Source organism: Portunus trituberculatus, chromosome 44, assembly GCF_017591435.1.
Source record: "Portunus trituberculatus isolate SZX2019 chromosome 44, ASM1759143v1, whole genome shotgun sequence".
Taxonomy (NCBI): Eukaryota; Metazoa; Arthropoda; class Malacostraca; order Decapoda; family Portunidae; genus Portunus; species Portunus trituberculatus.
This window is the reverse complement of record NC_059298.1, coordinates 20,931,876-20,954,434: the sequence shown is the minus strand read 5'-3', so window position 1 is coordinate 20,954,434 and position 22,559 is coordinate 20,931,876. Positions and strand designations below refer to the sequence as shown.

At 38.1% G+C, this 22,559-nt stretch overlaps 1 protein-coding gene across 5 annotated transcripts in view; it reads left to right on the top strand.

The window, feature by feature from the left end:
- LOC123518687 (glycerol-3-phosphate dehydrogenase, mitochondrial-like) overlaps nucleotides 1-22,559 on the top strand; it is a 162,405-nt gene that overhangs the window by 122,604 nt on the left and 17,242 nt on the right. For 4 of the 5 annotated variants that reach the window (XM_045279652.1, XM_045279653.1, XM_045279651.1 and 1 more), the window contains 2 exons: nucleotides 8,132-8,320; nucleotides 21,567-21,665. In XM_045279652.1, the coding sequence (XP_045135587.1) occupies nucleotides 8,132-8,320; nucleotides 21,567-21,665 (288 nt within the window). Of the gene's footprint in view, nucleotides 1-8,131; nucleotides 8,321-21,566; nucleotides 21,666-22,559 lie in introns of those variants that run through there. The other variant, XM_045279655.1, reaches the window with a different exon arrangement.

Below are 22,559 nucleotides of genomic sequence, written 5' to 3'. Positions count from 1 at the left end.
CACTGAGGTTTTGTGTATCTGGAGGTACCACTGTACTTGTATTGTTGTGCCAGTTTGAACTAAAGCCGTTTTCAGTAGCGGCGCGGCTGGTGCCAAATGGAGTCAAACAGAGCCAAGTTTTCACAAACGCGAGCAAACGCCTTTCCAAAACGTTTGCTCTCGTTTGGCAAACGCTTTTTAGCCAATCAGCGTGGAGCAACCCCATCAACCTCATGGAACGAGATCAAGAAGGAGTTACATTTCGAATAAAACTGAATAGTTAGACGTATGTTAGGCCATAGAAGTGGGTACTGTAGATATAGATTTACGTTTACATATTGTGCGGCATACTGGAGAGAACCGATATAAAAAATACGGCGTGAAATAAATTAAGGAGCTGGTGACATGTCGCATCTATCCGTCCATGTTGTGGGTGTTGTCTGATTCCATACTTCTAGTCGTGACTTTGATACAATAATGGAGTTACTTTTCTATTATTAGGTGAAAAATGATAATATTTTTGCAAATCCTTATATCATAAAGTAATGAATGATGGTAAAAATAGATTATCTGCTAATTATTGACGTAATTCAATTATATAGGTGTCAGAAAACCGCAGCCATACATCTACAATGGAACACCTTCAAAACAACCCCGCGTAGATCAAACCACTTCCAGGACTGAAGACCTGTTGTTTTTTATGAGTATTGCGCTGCTCGGCCCTCGGCATATACAGATGATGAAACACTGGTGACCTATAATACTCCCCATCAAGGAATAAATCTCCAAACTCTTCCACTATGTTGCTGTGTTTACGTCTTGACCACAGTGCTGGCTAAGGCGACTGATGTGTACGATAACTTCTCCCAGGGATTGAGATCACAGTGACACGGTCGTCTGGCACCACCGATGGTGTCCTCACCAGTGTCCTGTTCAGCGTGAACTCAAATATGTTTGGCCTTGCGGTGACACTACTGAAAACGCCTCAATTCTCTCTAATACTTCCTACCACATTACTTTCATCCCCTGACGTAAGTTGTCTATCTTTGCATTCAACCAATTCTTTTCTAAGACTTTGCCTAGCATTTCTATATTCACCATATTGTAAGCTTTCTTTATATTCAGAAAACCTATGTGCACGGTCTTTGGTTTACGATGTCAATTGTTCCAGTGGGAAGTAATCTAGTTTTTGAGAGATATACTCTTTGAATAGGATACCATAAAAGACAAATGTCATGATCCAAGCTGTTGCACGACGTTGCACAAATTCTCTAGCTACTGGTTACAGTCAAAGGTTTTTTCCTATCTTTAATTAACAAAAATATCTATACATAAGATATTTGTTACGGTGCTGACAAATAACAATCACAACTCCTTATGTTGTCTTCTCCACTGCAAATCACTACAATTTCCCTTACAAATATCCATAAGAATTACTTTAATCTCATACATATTCTCACATCAGAACGGATTCCACCTCAATGTCGTCCACTATATCTTCATAACGTATTACAATATCTGAACACTGCTTTATTTATCAGTAAATCTCATATGTAGTACATACAACATTTCTCTCTTTCAACCAGCTACCCGTATATAAGAATGAGCTTGACTTGGTACATGAATGCAAGCAACCAGCGTGACGTACCACCAAATATATTACCAAACACCTATAGTTACCTTACTCCATTCACGAAAATGACAAGATAACACCACTGAAATATAATAACAAATATTGATATTGATAATTTCACACAACGAATCTCTTTCTCTTAGTACCCATACGTAGAACTATGTTAACTTCGTACACGAATACACACAAGTAAATATGTTATGTAACTTATTCGTCAGAGCAACACATGCACATACGTAGGTAGCCGTATACAAATTCCTTTCCTCATAAATGAAAACAGGTATATAATGACGTAATTATGAACCAAGTACAAACACATAAATACATACTAAAATAATAACTAAACCTCCTATCATAATTCCTCCTCCATTCTAATTTACCTCAAAAGACTGCATTGCAACTTATAGCTCCTTACTGGTTATATGAAGTATGAAACTTTCATGCTGCCCTCAGCTATGCAGCTGAGGGTGGCCCGCTTAGAGCCGCGGTTGTCCTCTCTGCCTCCTCTCTTGTCTCTCTCTGACCCACTCCTCTACAATTTCCCTTCAGGAACGTATGGGGGCATGTCTTGACCCACACAACACGCCCCTCAGATGTACCATTCACCAGTCAAGTACAAGCTCACGTGAACCCCACGTGTTATCAACAACATTTAAGAACGATAACAACATCACAATGTTTACCTGACCTGGGCTATCTGCCCGGGTCTGGCCTGGGTCATAAACCTGTTTCCTTTTGACCCTTGACCCACTTATATCCTTCTAATCCCTTTAAGGCTGGGTGTGACAAACACACTGTGAACTGGCGAACTGTACATACATCCATGCTTTCTTTATTTCTTGTTTCTTCATATTTTGAATTATGATGTAGGCATTTGACAATGTGGACATCCGACACAAAGGATGAGATGAGTCCTTTGAGTGAGTGGATGATGACACCTTCCTCATGAGAGGCTCCTCTTATGACAGTGCCATAAAGACCCATCTTGGTGTGGCAAACATCAGATTGCAGTCCTCATGGGGGAAGATCTGGGGTGTAGTGATCTGAGCTTTCTTATAGTCTTATTATTTTATGAAGATCATTGGCTTTTTGGGGGATTTCCCAGCCTGTGGCGCTGCCAGACCTTGTGCTGGGCAAATAATGGGATTCGAGCCTGTGTCAATGGGAACCTTGCTTCCCACACAACCTCTCTCTCTCTCTCTCTCTCTCTCTCTCTCTCTCTCTCTCTCTCTCTCTCTCTCTCTCTCCATATAGAATTTACATTTCTTGCAAATATATTTCTATCAGAGATCTGTACTTGCTTATGAATTTGAGAAAAGAATCTGCCTGTCAGTCAGTCAAGCTGCCCCCATCCCCCTCTCTCTCTCTCTCTCTCTCTCATCCTGGCTGGTAGCGGGAGAGAAAGCGATCCATGGATTAACACGTTCACTTTGATGTGTGACCTCACTTGGTCATCCAAAGGGGTGTGACAACGCTCTGAGGAAACGTTGTCAAGTACAGGCAACCCCCGCTTAATGAACGGGTTACGTTCCTAAAAAATGTTCGTTGTGCGAATTTTCGTTAAGTGAACCAATTATAACAAGTTTGACCCCTGACTTGAACTTCCATTGAGAGTAAACAAAGCGAGAGTGTATCATAGTACAGTAAAAGGTTTAATGAAAGTAAAATTATGAAGTTAAACATTTAAGCAGTTTAATTTATGACTAAGTCATTATAATGTACACTAGTGTAGGTATGTAAGTAACTTTATAATGTTGATGATCTTAAATTTATGAAGGGAGGGAGAGTGGAGTGGGAAAGACGCTAGCTGGCAACCTGTGGAATGTAAACAAAGGACACATCATTGCACATATAAAACTTATGTACATTTCCACAAGGCTTTCCATTTTATCCTTTGCAGAGTCACAAGTTCAGGTGGTTCTTTTAGCTTGCAAGGAAGATACGGTCTCACCAGCCTTCTTAATAGAGTCTGCTGACTTGAAAATTGTAGAGACAGTAGATGGAGTCAAGCCATGGTGGTGAGCAATGCGAGTTTTCTCGCTTCTCTCATGTCTGTGAATAATATCCAGCTTCACTTCAAGAGTAAGAGACTTTCTTTTCTTCTTAGCAACGCGAGGCGACATTGCAGGGCTGGTTGCAGGGCATTTTGGTGGCATGCTGAGCATGAGATGACGAGCTGGTGCTGGACCCTGTTTTTGTTTTGAAGTAAGAGTGGGGAAGGGTAGGGAGTTAGTGGTGTGCGTTTTGTCCACAAGAGGCGCTGGTGTATTCAAAAGTGTAATACGGTTGGGCTTTCAAACTTTGAAAAAATTACCTGGATAAAATTTTGTTAAAGCGAGATTGGTATACATTATACGAGCAGATGGTAGTAAAAGGAAACGTTCGTTGTAGCGAAATTTCGTTGTGTGAACGTTCATTAAGCGGGGATTGCCTGTATTGTGTTCACAAAAACAATACAAAATATATTCAATAAATGTGAATTACACTAATTTCCTTTTTTTAAGCATTGTAATGTGTATATACTACAACACCATTCAATTTCAAAGTATTAAGTACCTGATTTGAGGTGCGTATTGTGCAAGTGTGGCAGTGTCGGAGGCTGGGAAATCCCCGAAAAAGCCAACACCTAAACAATCTTCATAAAATAGTCAGACTATAGCCATGTTTGCCCTAAATTTGCTCCAGAGAGGACTACATGTCATGACAATATTCTCCTCCTAGTAAAACATCTGACCAGTAAGAACTTTACATTTCTGAGAAAGCCAGCTGTACAGACTTATGCATATGTGCAGAACCCTAATGTCATAATATGGGACTGACATCCATGGTGCTGGACTTTCATATTGTCCCCGACTCAACAGCCAGCTACATTCTGTACAGTGTCCATGGATTGAAGAAGTCCTTCTATGATATTGAGGACATCTGCATTTGGGTCTGTACTAAAATGTGGCACCATCACCATCAGTTGGACAAGCATCATGGCCACCTCTTCATGTATGGCCATAAGTAAGTCTCTTGGTCTGAATAAAGCTGATCTCTGCCTCCTCACTGTGAGATCACTGGAAGGTTCAGTTGCAACCCTCTGGAACCACTAGGATATGGTTGGGTTGTGGTAAAATTAATCCTGTATTCAGTTTGATTTCCCTTTGGATCTTTGTCCTAATTTCCTTTTTATAAAAGGAGGGTCAAATAAGTTATTTTCTTTTCTCTTTCTTCTCATGTTACTTTTTTCTCTTCTTTTGCCTATGTTACCTTCCATGTATGGAAAAATGGAATTACCATAAATGAAACTCCAGTTCATAATATAGTGGAACATTGAGTTACTATCACCTCAACTTAAAGTAATCCGAGATATGAGTTGTTGCTTGGACAATTTTCACTTTGACTTGTGAGCCAAAATTTAAGTTACAAGCTAGGTCCAGGTACACCACCACTGTTTGGCACAGCAACTGCCCAGTATCCCATGTGTAACGTTTTTTTTGCTGTGGAAGCATTTCTCTTGTTATGCTAGTATTTTGTGCTTTTAGTGCATTTGTTCCTTTTTTTTTTACCATGGCTTCTAAGCAAGTGGCACTATGTAATGACACATGCCTGACTTACTTCAAAAACATTCTGAAAAGGATTATGAAACAAATATCCTGGAGAGCTATTTTAGGAAACTCCATGGGTGCGTTCCATGGGACATTATCCCCTGCACCATATTCCCGCCCCCTTCACTTGGGACAGGCAGCTGTTGGACTCAGGAGAATTACTAAAATATCTGCTCTTTTATATTGGGAAAGTATGTTGACGACCCTTTACTAGACACTGTAGACATTATTCATAGAAGAGATAAAGTTTTAAGTAAGCAAGAGGAGAATAAAGGCCACAGACAGAGTCTTGTGAGAAGTTTGTTTACAAAGGGTGTCCACTCCCGCTTCTGGAAGTTTTCAGAGCGTGTTTTAGAACACCCTGTGGGGAAAAGAAAAAAAAAAAAAAAGCATGGGAAAAAGGTAAAAAAGTAATGAAGAAAATTACATTAAGTGAAAGTGAGGTAATAAAAATTAGCAATTAAATTCAGCAATAAAGTGTAGTGTTAAGAGTGTAACAAGTAAATTAAGTTTAGCAATTGAAATGAGTGTATTGTAAGCGAAAGTAACTGAAAAAACACAAGACAAACAAATTCCTCCCATCTCCTATGCCTAGCATCTTCCATCTCTGGCAGTATCTTCTGTTAACTCAAGTCTGATCTTCAAGATAAATATACAGTTATACTCTGCTTAACGAACGTTCGTCTAACGAATTTCCGGTTTAACGTACTATATAAAGTTAGACCAAAAAGTCCACATAATGTACAACCACATCCGTTTTAGCAAATTTTCTGGGTTTGAATTTGCCAGGTGAGGGACCGAACGCAGCAGCTTCGCTGTGATTGGCTGGCTCCCCGCCTCTGTCTCTAGCGCTCCTGGAGCTGGATCTAAGATTCTTTAACAACCTCAGAGCAACCTCCTGCCACGAAATGGCTTCCATGAACGCTTGGAGGGACGGTGACAAGGTTGCTATCAGGTTGCTCTGAGGTTGCTGGGAACACCACCTCTGGAGGTGGTGTTACTGTCTTATATATGCATTTATGTTCACAAAACAACATTTCTATTAGCTTTTTACAAACCTTGCCCCCAAGAAAGGATTGTTTTGTAATGCATAAAGTGCAATCTTACATGGGATACCAAATAATAAAGCAGAGATGAGATCAGCCACAGATGAAGCGGAGACTCACGGTGATTCCGCCGCTTCTTCTTGTGACCCTTTTAGCTTGCGTGTTGTCTTTCACCACGATATTAAATTTATGTTTCCACTTCTGTATTGCCTGCTATAATGGATATCATATCATAGTATTCATATATGCTCATGCCATGAGGATAACCTCGACTCCATGACACTGAGTGATAGTGAATTACTAATGAAATACTGCGGTATTTCATTAGTAATTCACTATCACTCAGTGCCACAGAGTTGAGTTTATCCTCATGGCATGAGTGTATATGAATACTATGATATGATATCCATTACAGCAGGCAATTGAGGAGTGGAAACATAAATTTGATATCATGGTGAAAGACAACACGCAGGCTAAAAGGGTCACAAGAAGAAGAAGCAGCCGAGTCGCCATGAGTCTCCGCTTCGTCTGTGGCCGATCTTATCTCTGCTTTATTTTTTGGTAATCCATGTAAAATTTCACTTTATGCATTACAAAACAATCCTTTCTTGGGGGCAAGGTTTGTAAAAAGCTAATAGAAAAATAATTTTTTTTAAACCCATGTGGTATGTTGAGGACCAGCCCAGAATGCATCCCCACTATTTCCATTATTTCCTATGGGAAAATTACATCCGCTTAACGAATTTCTGCTCTACAAACAGCTTTGACATCCTCTATCCTGTTCGTTAAGCGGAGTATTCCTGTACTTTTTAAATCTGGTTTATTTATTTACATTTTCTTTTGTTATGTTTTATTGTGCTTTTATTTGTTATCTTTATATACCTTTTTCTTACCTGAAAACGCATAAAAAAATTGGGATGTTTTTTTTAGGAAGCTGGAATGGATTAATGGCATTTCAATTAATATCAATGAGGAAATTTTATTTGAGTTATGAGCAATTTTTTTTTTTTTTTTTATGCAGGAGGGAAAACCAGCCAAGGGCAACAAAAGATAAAAAAAAAAAAAAGGCTCACTTAAAATGACAGTTCCCTTAAAAATTGATATAGAATTAGCAAAAAGTCAGGGACAAATGTCTTGAAACCTCCCTCTTAAAAGAAGTCAAGTCGTAGGATGATGGAAATACAGAAGCAAAGTTCACCAGAGATAGGTATGAATTATTGAAAGTACTGGTTAGTTCTTGCATTAAAGAGTTGGACAGAATAGGGATAAGAGAAAGAAGAAAACCTGGTGCAGAGATATGAGCGATATCATGTAATGAATTAAATTTATAACTCAAGGTACTACATATATTCATATCAAGAAATTTGATATGGCTTTAATATGTGTCTTTGGCCTTGATTTCTTTGTTTTATTTATATAGCAATACCATAATTATCTTAGAAAATTTTATGATCATTAGACATTATTTATTTTATTTTTTTCCCCTTGTTAATATTCTATTATGTATTTGATTTTATGTTTTTGACAATAATGGATTTACAAAGAGGCATTAGTTTCAGTGTCAAGGAAGAATGACCTCTTTAACCAAGCACATCATCATTCTTTAACTTGTGTGATACAATTCTTGAAGATTTGGCATTTCTATAGTTCTTGACACTCACATGAATGGTGTAGGGCAATATTGATTGCAAAAAAATTTGAAAATACAGGCAGTATATCCAGAGTGATTCAGTTTTAGATTTTTTTTTTTACATATCATTCTGTAGTGAATTTTAGGATTTAGAGAGTTATACTGTTATATCTTTAAATAATTAATCCCATGTTGATGGATTCTATAGGTGTATAGAACCTAAATATGATTCATAGCTGTTATGTTTTTACAGAGGCAGTTAGAAGCTGCTAGCAAGTACCTCCAACAGGAAATGGGGCAGAATGTGAACCGAGCATCAAGGGAGAAAATACCTATTAATCTGTCAAAGAGTGAGATATCAGAGTATGTAAAACGCTTCAACTCCCTTGATACTGACAAGAAAGGTTACATCTCACTGAATGATTTGCGAGCATCACTCAAGGTAAGGAGTCTAGTGAATAATTTAAGAAGTGCAGTTCTCATGGTTTTGCTGCAACAACATTCAGAAAACATTTAATGAAATTAAACATTTGTGAATTATGTAAACATTAGAGCAATTTGTTTTAGTTACTTGAATATTTCAAGTTAAATATGAGTTATGTTCCCATTGCTAAGTGATTTAGATTAAATATCTCCTTCCTGCATGTATCAACTTGAATATTTCAGGTTAAATATGAGTTATGTTCCCATTTGTTTAGTGATTTAGATTAGATATCTTTCCTTCCTTCTTATATGTATAAATGATAATCAAATGTAATATAAACTCTGTCATCCTATCCAGTATTATCATATGGCAGATTTAATATTTTCTTTTTCCCACTCTAGTGATGTCTTTAAAACTTTATTGAATAAACTATCCTTTAGCTGATGCAACTCCTAATATTTTTCTGGTTTATAGTCTTGTAAGTCTGGTCTGTTCTAGTCAATTTAAAGATGTGTTTTTGGGAAATCACATCAAGAGATGACCTTCACAGAAGAATCACAATGAATGTTTACTTGTATATTCGACCCTCATTTAACCGGACTTTGTTTATCCAGATTTTGGTTTATCCAGATAGTGTCAAGATAATGATTTAATCATTTCAAGCCAGACAGCTCTGGTAAACTCTGGAACTCCCTGTCTGCTTCTATATTTCCACCTTCCTACAACTTGACTTCTTTTAAGAGGGATGTTTCAAGACATTTGTCCCAGACATTTAGCTAATTTTATTTTAATCTTTAAGGGAACTAGCATTCCAAGTGTTTTTAATCTTTTGTTGTCCTTGGCCAGCTTTCCCACTTGTATAAAAAAAAAAAAAAAGATTCTGCCAAATACTATGTGCATGCAACATCACATAAAAGTGGTAAAGGTGCACCAAGGAAAAATTAAAGAAGTGGAATAGATGCCACAGTTATGAAATGTTATGTGTAGCAGCGATCGATGTTGTAGTGGTTTAAAGATAATTCGGTGGTGTGCCAATTCACTGATACTGGCAAATTGTCTATTTCATTCACCAGCAAAATGTCTAGCTGGATGATTCACTGGTGTACCAATTTTCTGATACTGTCTTTAAAACATAAATGCAGTTACTTATTTGTTGGTGCATTGATTGTTTGATTACCAAGGAACATAATGAGCATTAAATCAAGGAGGTTGTTCTGATACCACATACCATATATTTGACCGTAAAATACTCCTAATACTCATGATATTGCTGCGACCCTCCTTCAGCTTCTTCTTCAGGGAGGGGACGCCTCACAATCTTATCGGGATTCGGGACGTTTGTGTCGGGGGAGAAGGACTTTACCTGGGTGGCGCGGCGCGGCTGGGGTGGAGAGGCTGGCAGATCGCTCTCTCAGGCCTGGCTGTCTGCTGCTATATTACCCACTCTCACTCAGCTCAGTCACACAGAGTGGGGAGAAGGAAACACTTCTTCCTTATTTCTCTATATTACAGCAACTATACACGAGTCATCGGGAACAGATGGCAGCGGCACACAGGACAGGGCAGGGGGCGGCAACAAAGTACGGGTAACACTTTGTTAGTTCGTCAGGCACTTCACTGTCTCTCTGTCTCTCGTTCACTCTCTGACTGCTCCCCAGAGTACGACTTGTTCCTTCGAGGTCTCTCACTACACTCCTGTCCTCTGTCCTCGTCGGTGCCACACAGTGCCCCACAAACCACACCTCCTGTGCCGTAGCACCTGCCAGGCAATGTCCTTACGAGTCTATTTCAGCTTATTAGGTAACGGTATCTACCTTAACCGCTAATTACCATTATATCCCTGATAATGCTGGCTACAAGTAATTCACACATGCATGCATTTATTTATACGGTACCGTATGACAATTATCCCAGGGCTGGCCAGTGCCCTCACCCATACCCATACACACACACACACTCTTATCTCCCTGTGACCTCCAGGGTCACATCTCCTCCGTCATGGAAGCATAGCTCAGCGTCCCTTCCATTAAGGTGTGACAGTTTCATAAACACGAGCAACCAACACCTCGCTCACCCTTTAGCTAAAGTCTGCACATATGTACTCATATGTACTATCCATATGTACTCTCTTATGACGCTGCTCCACACTCACACAGGCACACACGTACATATCTGAGAGGCTGCTGCAATACACTTCGCATATATATATATATATATATATATATATATATATATATATATATATATATATATATATATATATATATATATATATATATATATATATATATATATATATATATATATATATATATATATATATATATATATATATATATATATATATATATATATATATATATATATATATATATATATATATATATATATATATATATATATATATATATATATGTATGTATATAAACAAGGGTTGATAGCAGAAATTGTGGATACTAAAAAAATGCAGGGAAATCACATGGAAATCTTCATATCTCCTGCTTTATTTTCCAACGTTTTGCCTCACAGACAGAAGGCATCTTTAGGGCCTAAAATAATTAACATTTATAAGTATAAAGTCTAAAAAGACATTGTTGGGATATTAAGTTAAAATACAAACTAATAAAGCAAAGAAATAAATAAAAATCACAACAAGTTAAAATACAAAGTAAAAAAACAAAAATGAATAAAGATCACAACACATCGTCAAAAGAAATTGCACAAAGAGAAAAGTACACGGGAGACAAACCTTGAAGTGTGTTATATGTAGTACAGGAAGGAACTGACTAGAGAGGTGGTATCAAGATGAGAGGAAAGGTAGTGAAGAGGTGAAGCAAAGGTTTGAGATTTCTATTGAAGGGTGTGAAGCCTGGTTGAAGACAGCTGATTATTGAGTTCAGGTTGTAAGTGTTTAATATAAAGTGCTTCAAGAAGTTTGATATCAGTATTAGATTGGCATCTTTGGAGAATTTTGAAGTCATTAATACCAAAAGGGTGATCACTATCATGTGAATGTGCTCTAATTGCAGAAAAAGAAGGGTTAGATAGAGGTCTATTGGTTCTAACAGAAAAACCTTTGTGCTCGGCTATTCTGTGTGTTAGGTTTCTACAAGTCTCACCTATGTATCGCACTTTACAGCACGAACAACAAAATTCATATATGACATTAGAGGTTAGATTTGTAGGAACACAATCTTTAAATTTGAAAAAGAGCCAATAGTATGACTACTAGTAAAAATAAAGAAAAATTTAGTGTCAGGATAATATGATTTCAAGGAGCTGTTGAGGGTTTTCCTTATTGAATAACTGAGGTGACCATAAAACAGTAACGAAATGTATTTTCTTGTTTTCTTTGGAGCTGTAGAAGATTCAGGAGGGTTAGTGAATTTATTGTCAAGGAATTTTGAAATAGTAGAGTTAATAATATTACGAGGGAAGCCATTATTTAAAAAGAAGGTAGTAAGAAACTTAATCTCTTTGTCAAACAATTCTCAGGAAGAAGTTAGGCTGTATCATCACTACCTTTCCTCTCATCTTGATACAACCCCTCTAGTCAGTTCCTTCCTGTACTACGTACAATACACTTCAAGGTTTGTCTCCCGTGTACTTTTCTCTTTGTGCAATTTCTTTTCACGATGTGTTCTGATCTTTATTAATTTTTATGTTTTTTACTTTGTATTTTAACTTGTGATTTTTATTTATTTCTTTGCTTTATTAATTTGTATTTTAACTTAATATCCCAACAATGTCTTTTTAGACTTTATACTTAATTTGTTAATTATTTTAGGCCCTGAAGATGCCTTCTGTCTGTGAGGAGTAACGTTGGAAAATAAAGCAGGAGATATGAAGATTTCCATGCGATTTCCCTGCATTTTAGTATTATATATATATATATATATATATATATATATATATATATATATATATATATATATATATATATATATATATATATATATATATATATATATATATATATATATATATATATATATATATATATATATATATATATATATATATATATATATATATATATATATATATATATATATATATATATATATATATATATATATATATATATATATATATATATATATATATATATATATATATATATACATATATCAATATAGTAGAGCCCCACTTAACGCGAGATCAATTAACACGAACCGCAATTAGTGCGAGCTATCATCTAACAAAAAAAATAATTAATTAGCATGAAAGCCTCAGTTAGCACGAGCAGCTGCCACAATTGAATTTTGAAAATTGCGCCAAGCCGCTGTGGTGCGCAGTACCTGATGCGTATCAACACAGTTGCTTCCCGCCTACCTACCTCTGGTTCCCACCACAGCACAGACCCCCTGCCAACCTCTTCACACATAGTTCCCCAGTTTCCCATGCTGGTCTGCCCACCTCTACCAAGGCGTACACCGAGCACCGTTATTGAGGATTGTGTTCCTTATCCCAGCAACCTGTACGGGTGAACAGTGAGAGGTGTTTAAGTGTCCGAGTCGTGTATACCACGAGCGAGTGCGTGATCCTTGTGACACAGCACCACATGGGTTGAAATAGTGCTACAGTGTTTGGGTGATTTGTGAAGTGATAATGCCTAAGCCACATGCAGGAAGGCGTAAGTCGCTTGACTTTAGTATCAAACAAGAAGTTGTGAAACGCAAAGAGGAAGGCCAGGGCAATTCTGCAATAGGCCGTGCATTAGGCCTCAGTGAATCAACTGTAAGGACAATGTGAAAGAAAAAGGATGAAATCAAAGCATCTGTTAAAGCATACGTTACTTCTCAGATTGATAATCGCAAGTGTGCTTGGGATGAGAAACTGATAAAAATGGAGAGATTCCTTGCCCTTTGGATTGAGAGGGAAGAAAAAGAAGGCAGTTCCGTAGATAAAGGTCAGATCAAACAACAAGCGAAATGCTTTTATGAAGTGATTTTCATAAGACAAATGTTCCTGTGGGTAACTTTCATGCCTCCAATGGCTGGCTGCATCGTTTCCTTAAACACAAGGAAATAAGGAAACTTGGCTACTCAGGTAAAACGGCCAGCGCTGCTGCCAATGCAGTAAAGGAATTTCCCAGTATCCTCAAAGAAAAGATTGATGAAGGCAAGTTTCATCCTGACTGCATTTACAACATGGATGAGGCTGGTTTAATGTAAAAAATGCCTCCAAAGTCAACTTTTGTGGCAAAACAAATAAAAAAGGCAAGAGGAAGGAAAGCTGACAAGGCTAGGTTGACTGTTTTATTTTGTTGCAACTTGACTGGATCCCATAAAATGAAACCACTGATCATTCATACAGCAAAGCATCCAAGGTGCTACAGGCATCTCAAAGATATGAGTCAGGCGCCAGTGTATTGGATGACGACTAAAAATGGTTGGATGAGTTCCTCAACCTGCAGGGCTTGGCTGCTTGATTGTTTTGTCCCTGATGCTCGTTGGAAGTGTGAACAGTTAGGCATCTCATTTAATGTGATAATAATAATGGACAACTGTCCTGCTCATCCCCACTACCTGACTGATCTTCACCCTAACGTTAAAATTGTTTTCCTTCCACCGAAAACCACATCTATTGTTCAGCCACTTGATCAAGAGTTCATAGGCAATGTCAAATCTATATATCAAAAGCTTGTTTATGAGGACCTTAGACTGAAAACTGAATGTGGAGCAGAGATCCACCAGATAATCACGGAAGCAAACGGGGAATACCAGGATGCTGGCATCGATGTGGATGAACATCCACCCCTTGAAGTGGAGGAAACAGATCAACTTGTTATCCAACAATACACCAACCCCAAAGCAATTTCTGTCCACCAAAATTGGAGGGAATTTACTGTGAGGAATGCAACTGACTTCCTCTTGAAGGCCTGGGATGAGATTAACATGCCTACAGTGCATCATGCCTGGCGGCCCCTAGTGCCCCACTTGGTGTCGGATGAGCGCGGTAAAGTCCAGACACACTCAGTCTCCCTGATGGAAGCTGCTGCTGCTGCATGTTGTGTTCCTGGTTTTGAGAATGTCACACCAGATGAGATTAAAGAGGTGAACACCGCTGGGGACATAATGACACCTGAAGTTATCATGGATGTGGCAACTATTGAGGATGTTCTAGACCTAGAGAATGAAAACCAAGGCAAGGCAGTGGAAGCTCCACCACCTGGTGAGCTCACCATGCAGCAGCTGAGCAGAATACTGGTTGGGGTTGACGCTTTTAAAGAGTGCATTACAGAAAATGAAAACTGCAGTGTGTGCATAACAGAAATGGTGCATCAACTGGATAAAGTGATGCGTTATTATACAGACCTACACTCAAAAAAAGTGAATGAGAGACAGCAAACTCTCATAACAAGATTCATACGCACTCCTGCTGCAGCCACACCACCACCACCGATGCCAGGACTTGCTCCCAGTGCTGAGGATAATGATGATGTGGACTTCCTTGGATTTGAGGATGTTTTACAAGAGGCAGAAAATTTGATGAGAGATCAAGGTACCAATGACAGTGACGGTGATGATGGAGACAGCGGCAATGAGATGGCGACAGGCTCTACTTCTTATTAACCCTGCAGCTGCCTCACAACCCCATCCTTTGATATATACTAGTGCTCTTATGAAAGATAGGTGAGTTGTTTTTATGTGAATGATTATCTTGAGCAGTTATTAAACCCAAAAATCAGATGAGTGCACCAAATATTTTTTTTTCGTATTGGTTCCTTTAATCAATTAGCGCGAAATCAGTTAGCGCGACCACATTCATCCACCTAATTCTCGCGCTAAATGGGGCTCTACTGTACATATATATATATATATATATATATATATATATATATATATATATATATATATATATATATATATATATATATATATATATATATATATATATATATATATATACTGCTCCTTTTACTTTACCCTTCTGATTAAGCTGCCACCACCTAATTTTTGAGATAGCAAAAACTGGGAAAACTATTTAGGATGAATGACCCACAGAGATTCATACTAAGTATGTACTATATTCTCCACAATATAGTAGTAGCACAATCTAGCAGGGCGACCTAGCCACTGTCACAATCAATCTTCCTGTATTTCCCTCCTAACGGTGATCCTCTGTTGCGTCTATTTCCCTGTCTTTTCCACACATCCTTCTCCTTCCTTCTGTTGACCACTGTCACAATCAATCTTCCCGTATTTCCCTCCAAATGATGATCCTCCGTTGCGTCTATTCCCTTGTCTTCTCCACACATCCCTCTCCTTCCTTCTGTTGACCCGTTGTCCCTTGGGCTTGGATGGTTAATTGTAGATAAACCCTCTCACTTCCTCACTCCTTCTTTCCTTATGTTGGCGGTCGCGACCGGCAACTGTATCCCGATGACTTGGGGACAAAAGGGGACCTGAATGGGGGTGGTCACAGGCCGGGCACCATCTTCTGCCTTGTCCTGGCGTCACTTAAGTTCCCCATCACATGGTGGTGCTCCTACATCTTCCCTGACACCTCGCTCTCCACCTTCACACCCTGTAACACAGTACCAAAGTTTTCCAATCAAACCTCCATCACTGATCACTATTCTTACCCACTCGATCACTTCACTGTCTTCCAGGTCTTTCCAGTAACTCACCATTTCTGGGTCATTGCAGAGCAGAGAGAGAGAGAGAGAGTCTAGCTTGTCTGACAGGTCTGGCCAGCTTGCTGACTGTGTGTGTCAGGCCGCTGCGCTTACCTGGCATATAAGTCCTCGGTATTTCCCTCAGGGTGGGTTCACATGTGGCAATCCCCCGGTTCGTGTTTCTCTCAATCTGCTCACTTACTCGTTCATTCCCCTTCTTGAGATCCTGGTTCAGGACTTCTGTCTCGTTTCTTACCGTTAGTTTTACATAGAAAGATCGACTCTTACAATAGATATTTACATGTTTACATTCATCACTCATCATATACAACTCACTGTATACCTTATTTTCTTCTTCTAGCGTTGTCGATGGGTTATTTTGGACAACTTGACATGGTAGTGACCTTGACCTACTTGATCGATCAGTCTATATATATATATATATATATATATATATATATATATATATATATATATATATATATATATATATATATATATATATATATAGTAGGTCCGGTTATGTCGGTCTCAAGTTACGTCAAACTTGCACTTACGTCAGTCCACTATAAGGCAATTAAGATTTAAAAAATTGAAAATTTATAAATCATAAAGCGCGGGGCGGGGTTTATTGTTATTGTTGGCCGCCAGGCGTCACTAGTGGTTATCCGCCACACAGCCCACCTCATGCTTGAATACAATAACACTTTACGTACCTCAGTTCCACCACACTGTCGCTCCTGGCAAGAGTGTTCCTACATCTGCGTTTGCTGACTATCTTAGTATCTTGCTCAATGGCACCAAAAAGAAAACTCCTGAGTGATAGCAGTGATGCTAGGAAAAGGAAAATCATTACACTACAAGAAAAAGTGGACATAATTAAAAGACATGAGAAGGGAGGCAGCAGCTGTGTGTGAGGGAGTGAAGAAAATGGGAAGCCCGTTACCATGACAACGGGGAGGTTGACGACCTTGAGGGCTCGCGCACCCAATATCACAACAATAACTCCGGAGCCTTCGCCTGGGCCACACGACACTTGCAGCTCACTTGCACCGTCTGCACCTGTCTGCTGATTCCTATTGCCCTTTCCTATTGCATTTCCTGCTCCACTGCCCACGCTTCTACTCCCACCGCACTGCACTACGCTCCCAGCTGTCCGCCGTGAGCGTCACAACATTCGACCTGCCCACCCTCCTGGCTCAGGGGCCTGCAGTCCTTGGCGTTCGGCCCTAATCAATATATTTCTACATAATTGTAAATAATATATAATATAACAATATAACCTTTACTTACCTGAATAACCATAAAAATGATTGGTTGAAAACTCGATAATATGCTTTGAAAGTACAAAACTCGAGTTACGTACAAAATCGACTTCACGCCATGTTTCAGAACGTAACTCAGGACCTTACTGTGTATATATATATATATATATATATATATATATATATATATATATATATATATATATATATATATATATATACAGTAAGGTCTCGGTTTACGTCAGAGTTACGTTCCTGAAACATGACGTAAGTCGATTTTGTATGTAACTCGAGTTTCCATACATTTCAAAGCATATTATCGAGTTTTCAACCAATCATTTTTTATGGTCATTCAGGTAAGTTAAAGGTTATATTGTTATATTATTTACAACTATGTAGGAATATGAAACACAAGCTTGTTTTTGTTGTTGATTAGGGCCACGAACGCGAAGGACTGCAGGTTGCCGAGAGGGGTGGACGCCTGAGGCCGCCAGGAGGGTGGGCAGGTCGAATGTTGTGACGCCCAGGGCAGACAGCTGGGAGCGTAGTGCAGTGCGGTGGGAGTAGAAGCGTGGGCAGCGGGCAGGAAATGCAATAGGAAAGGGCAATAGGGATCAGCAGACAGGCGCAGACGGTGCAAGTCAGCTGCGAGTGTCGTGTGGCCCAGGCGAAGGCTCCGGAGTTGTTATTGTTGTGATGGGTGTGCGAGCCCTCAAGGTCGCCAACCTCCCGTTGTCATGGTAACGGGCTTCCCATTTTCTTCTTCCTCCCTCACACACAGCTGCTGCCTCCTTCTCATGTCTTTTAATTATGTCCTCTTTTTCTTGTAGCGTAATGGTTTTCCTTTTCTTAGCATCACTGCTGTCACTAAGAAGTTTTCTCTTTGGTGCCATTGAGCAAGATACTAAGAACTTGAGTCAGTAAACGCAGAAGTAGGATAACACTCTTGCCAGGGGCGATGGTGTGGTGGAACTGAGGCAGGGTGTTATTGTATTCAAGCGTGAGGAGGCGTGTGTGGCGGCAACCACCAGCAATAACAATAAATCCCGCACTTTACGATTTATACATTTTTTATTTTTTTAATCTTAAATTGTCTTATAGTGGACTGACATAACTACGAGTTCGACGTAACTCGAGACCGACGTAACCCGGGACTTTACTGTATATATCTGACGCAACATGTAGGAGTATGATGCAATATGGCGAGGCACTCCATTAGGACGAAAGTCGATTGCTTATTCCCGCATACATCGTCCAGTCTGACATGATAATATACCAAAGAAAAGTAAATTTTTCGACACCAGAAAGTTTTTTTTATTTCTTTTGTAGTAAAAGAATAAAACTGCAAAAAGTATAAATTTGTTTATTTTCACACAATAATATATGCATATACAAAAAGGAATTTTTGGATTGGCATAGGTGAAAATAGGGAAAAATGTGCATGAGTGGTAGGTGAAAGTAGGAGGAAATGCGCGCTAGTGGTAGGGAGAAATGAAAATTTAGAGTGGCAGCCTAGCGGCGTGTGCATTGCTTAATCTGTGTCACTCTCGCCCCAGCCCTAAGAAGCACAACTTCCTGGCTTTCAAATATAAGCTTGAGCTTATAAGAAAGTGTGAGGCAGGAATAGTTCACAGTGTCGTTGCACTGCAAATGGGTGTCCCTGGATCAACAGTATCAATAATTTGGAAGAACAGGGACAAGTACCGCAAGACCGCTGCATCATGCAAGTGTTTTTATTTCCAAAAATGTACTGTACAGCACCCTAATGTGTTTAATAAAAAAGAAGTTAGATATAAATTAAGTACTGATTTAGTCTAGGTTAGTGTTTTTTAACCCGTAAACTGCGCCAGACATCTTAAGATGCTCTGTGACCAACTGCGCCAGACATCTTAAGATGACAGGTTTTCTAAGCTGTATTTCGAAAGTTCCCGCACAGCCACCGTAAAATCCAATGAACATCATGTGGCAACATCATCCCTCTTTCGCTTCAAGCGGCTTCATATAGGCATTAGTATCTCAGTCAGCCTGAGGCAGTCATGGAAGACGATAATTCATGATCATCTTCCGATGCTGGCCAGCCTCCTGGCTCCCACATTCATGGCCATGGGGGAGGCAGAAGATGTCGTAAAAAGGAGGAGATAGTAAAAAGAAAGCTTGCACTAGGCCCTGATGATGTAGATTATTTACAGTAATCAACTTCTGGTGCTGTGAGAAAGCCCTCCTGCCTCTCAAGGTCACAAGTGCACTGAAGAATGTCAAGTACCAATGTGTACTGTACTTTGTTTCACTGAGTATCACACACTGAAACAATACTGAATAACACCATGCTGCAAACTATAAATAGTTTCGGATAAAGGGAGAAAAAATCAAACATGATTGGGAAGTGTAGTATGATTTCTTTGCCACCCTCCTGGCTCCCCTGTCACTGGCCCCCACTTCCCAAAGAACTTCAGCCAGCCATCAATGTCACACAATGTAATATTTTTCCTCTTTTTTTTTTTTCACTTTTCAAGTGCTCTACTTTGAGTTTCATAAGATCAAAGATAGTTTTCAAGCAAGTTGATTTTTTGCCATTTTTTGCGCACCCTGCAGCTGTCCTGAAATCATAATTGCGCAGTTTAAGGGTTAGAGGTTATAGTGATGTTTGGGGGGTCTAGGCTGAAGGTTGGTCCCTATCCCCATAATTCTTAAGTATCCTATGGGAAAAATTGCTTCACGATTTGAATTAACGCTGATTCAACCGATGAAAAACTGCCCTAACTCCGTCAAATTTCGAGTGTCCCCTGTATATATATATATATATATATATATATATATATATATATATATATATATATATATATATATATATATATATATATATATATATACCCGTTTGTGAAATTGCCCATTTCATGAAATGGGCAAACCCAATTCATGAAATGAACCTAACCTAACCTAACCTATCCTAACCTAACCTAACCTAACCTAACCCAATTCATGAAATGTGCAATGGAGAGGCCATTTCATGAAATGGTTAGGTTAGGTTAGGTTAGGTTAGGTTCATTTCATAATTGGGTTTGCCCATTTCATGAAATGGGCAATTTCACAACGGTGTAATATATATATATATATATATATATATATATATATATATATATATATATATATATATATATATATATATATATATATATACACACAAATATATTTACATCTACTTATCAAGATTCTATTGATTTGAGATTATAGCATCATTCCAATTAACAAGAAAATTAATTTTACTATAAAAGTGTTAATTAGAATCCATAGATCTTAATTTGACTAAAAATTGATGCTAGAGGAAAACGTGAGTTTCATCTGACTCAAGATGATTGAAAGCCACCTCCAGCCCTAGCCCTAAGAAGCACAATTTCCTGCCTTTCAAATATAAGCTTGAGCTTATAAGAAAGTGTGAGGCAGGTATAGCTCACAGTGTCCTTGCACTGCAAATGGATGTCCCTAGATCAACAGTATCAACAATTTGGAAGAACAGGGGGAAAATTTTTATTTCCAAAAGTGTACTGTACAGCACCCTAATGTGTTTAACAAAAAATAGTTAGATATAAATGAAGCCTTTAATAGTACTGATTTAGTCTAAGTTAGTGTTTTTTAGAGGTTATAGTGTTGTTTTGAGGGAGTCTAAGCTGGAGGTTGGTCCCTATCCCCACCTAATTCTTAAGTATCTTATGGGAAAAATTGCTTCACAATTCGAATAAACACTGATTTGACCCATGGAAAACTGCCCTAACCCCATCGAATTGCGAAGATCCCCTGTATTAGTAAATTCTGCCCCAATATTGATGGTAAAATGACAAGGAAAAACAGGCAGTTTACCACAATGCTTAGAGAGTGTTTATTGCACCATGGTCACCTCATAGTGTATGCCACTCATGCCCCTTTAAACGCGTCAAAATGAGTGTTACTATACGCATATGCCTATGGATTCATTTACCATATGAATTCTGAATATTTTTCCTGCAACAATCTGCAGGAATTTAAATATTTGATTTTTCATCATAATTTACTAAATCTTGACCACTGCATGCCCTTAACTTTCAAAGTGCCTCTTAACTTGTGGATTCATAAAGATAGATGAATATGATTTGCAGAGTGAAAAAAAGTGTTAACAAGCTTAGAAGAGCAATAACTATATAAGTTTTAATAGAATATGGTAAGAGATTTTAATCTGATATCCTTCTCTGAACATGACAGACACTTAACAAACGAAATGGGACAAATTGTCATTAATATGTTTTTATTTTAAGAAAGGTGTCACAGCTGTTAGTTCTGAAAAGAGAAACTGCATTATCTTTTGTATGTATAAAATATCCTTGATTGTTTTCTTTCCTTGCAGGCAAGGGGTCAGGATGTTCCTGGAGACACTCTTCATGAGATACTTAATGAAATTGATCTCAATCTTAATGGACAAGTGGAATTTGATGAGTATTTACAGGTAACTATTAATTCCTTTTTCCTTCTTATTTCTAATATGTAAAAGTGTACAAAAGACCAACAAAAGTATAATCAAATATAAATAATGTTTTTATTTGATGTCTTGCTAACATAAATTAATAGTTACACCATTAAAACAAAATTTGAATTTTATAAATGTTTTAATTCTATTTGTATTATTGTTGTTGTTGTTGTTGTTGTTGTTGTTGTTGTTGTTAGTAGTAGTAGTAGTAGTAGTAGTAGTAGTAGTAGTAGTAGTTGTTGTTTTTTAATGTCTTAGTTATTACATTTATACAAAAAGCAATATGTCTGAGTTCACTTGTATCTTCATTGATTTTCATAATGTTTAGTTTTGTATCAATTTAAGTAAGTGGGACATTTTTGTATCTAAGTAGATATATGAAATTCCAGTTTATTTGATGATACAATCATTGTTAATCTAATACAGTACTTGTTATGTATTTTTGGCTTTTATGCTCTTTTTGCACACCCAAAAAAAAAAAAAACTAAAAGACTTTTGATACTTTCTACATTGAAGGTCAGGCTTTGAGCAGATTTGGCAGTTTCTTTATGGTATGCCTACCAGTTCCATAAATGAACTCTGTATAACTTCTCACTAAAGTGTTTTCCAGATTTTTAAAGATTGATTAGCAATTAAATGAAATTTACAGTTACATGTACTGTAATTACAAATATGATTGATTATTCTATATTTAGTAAACATACCTACTTCCAAAGGAGCTATTTGTTGTTGTAAGTTCTAATGACATCACAGATAGCTCTTCTATGTTTGTTTACAAGTAATTACATTGACAGCATATACTGCTTAGCAGTGATGATGGTTTTTCTGTTAACCCCTTTATCACAAGGACATGTATTTTGCATCCTCATAGTG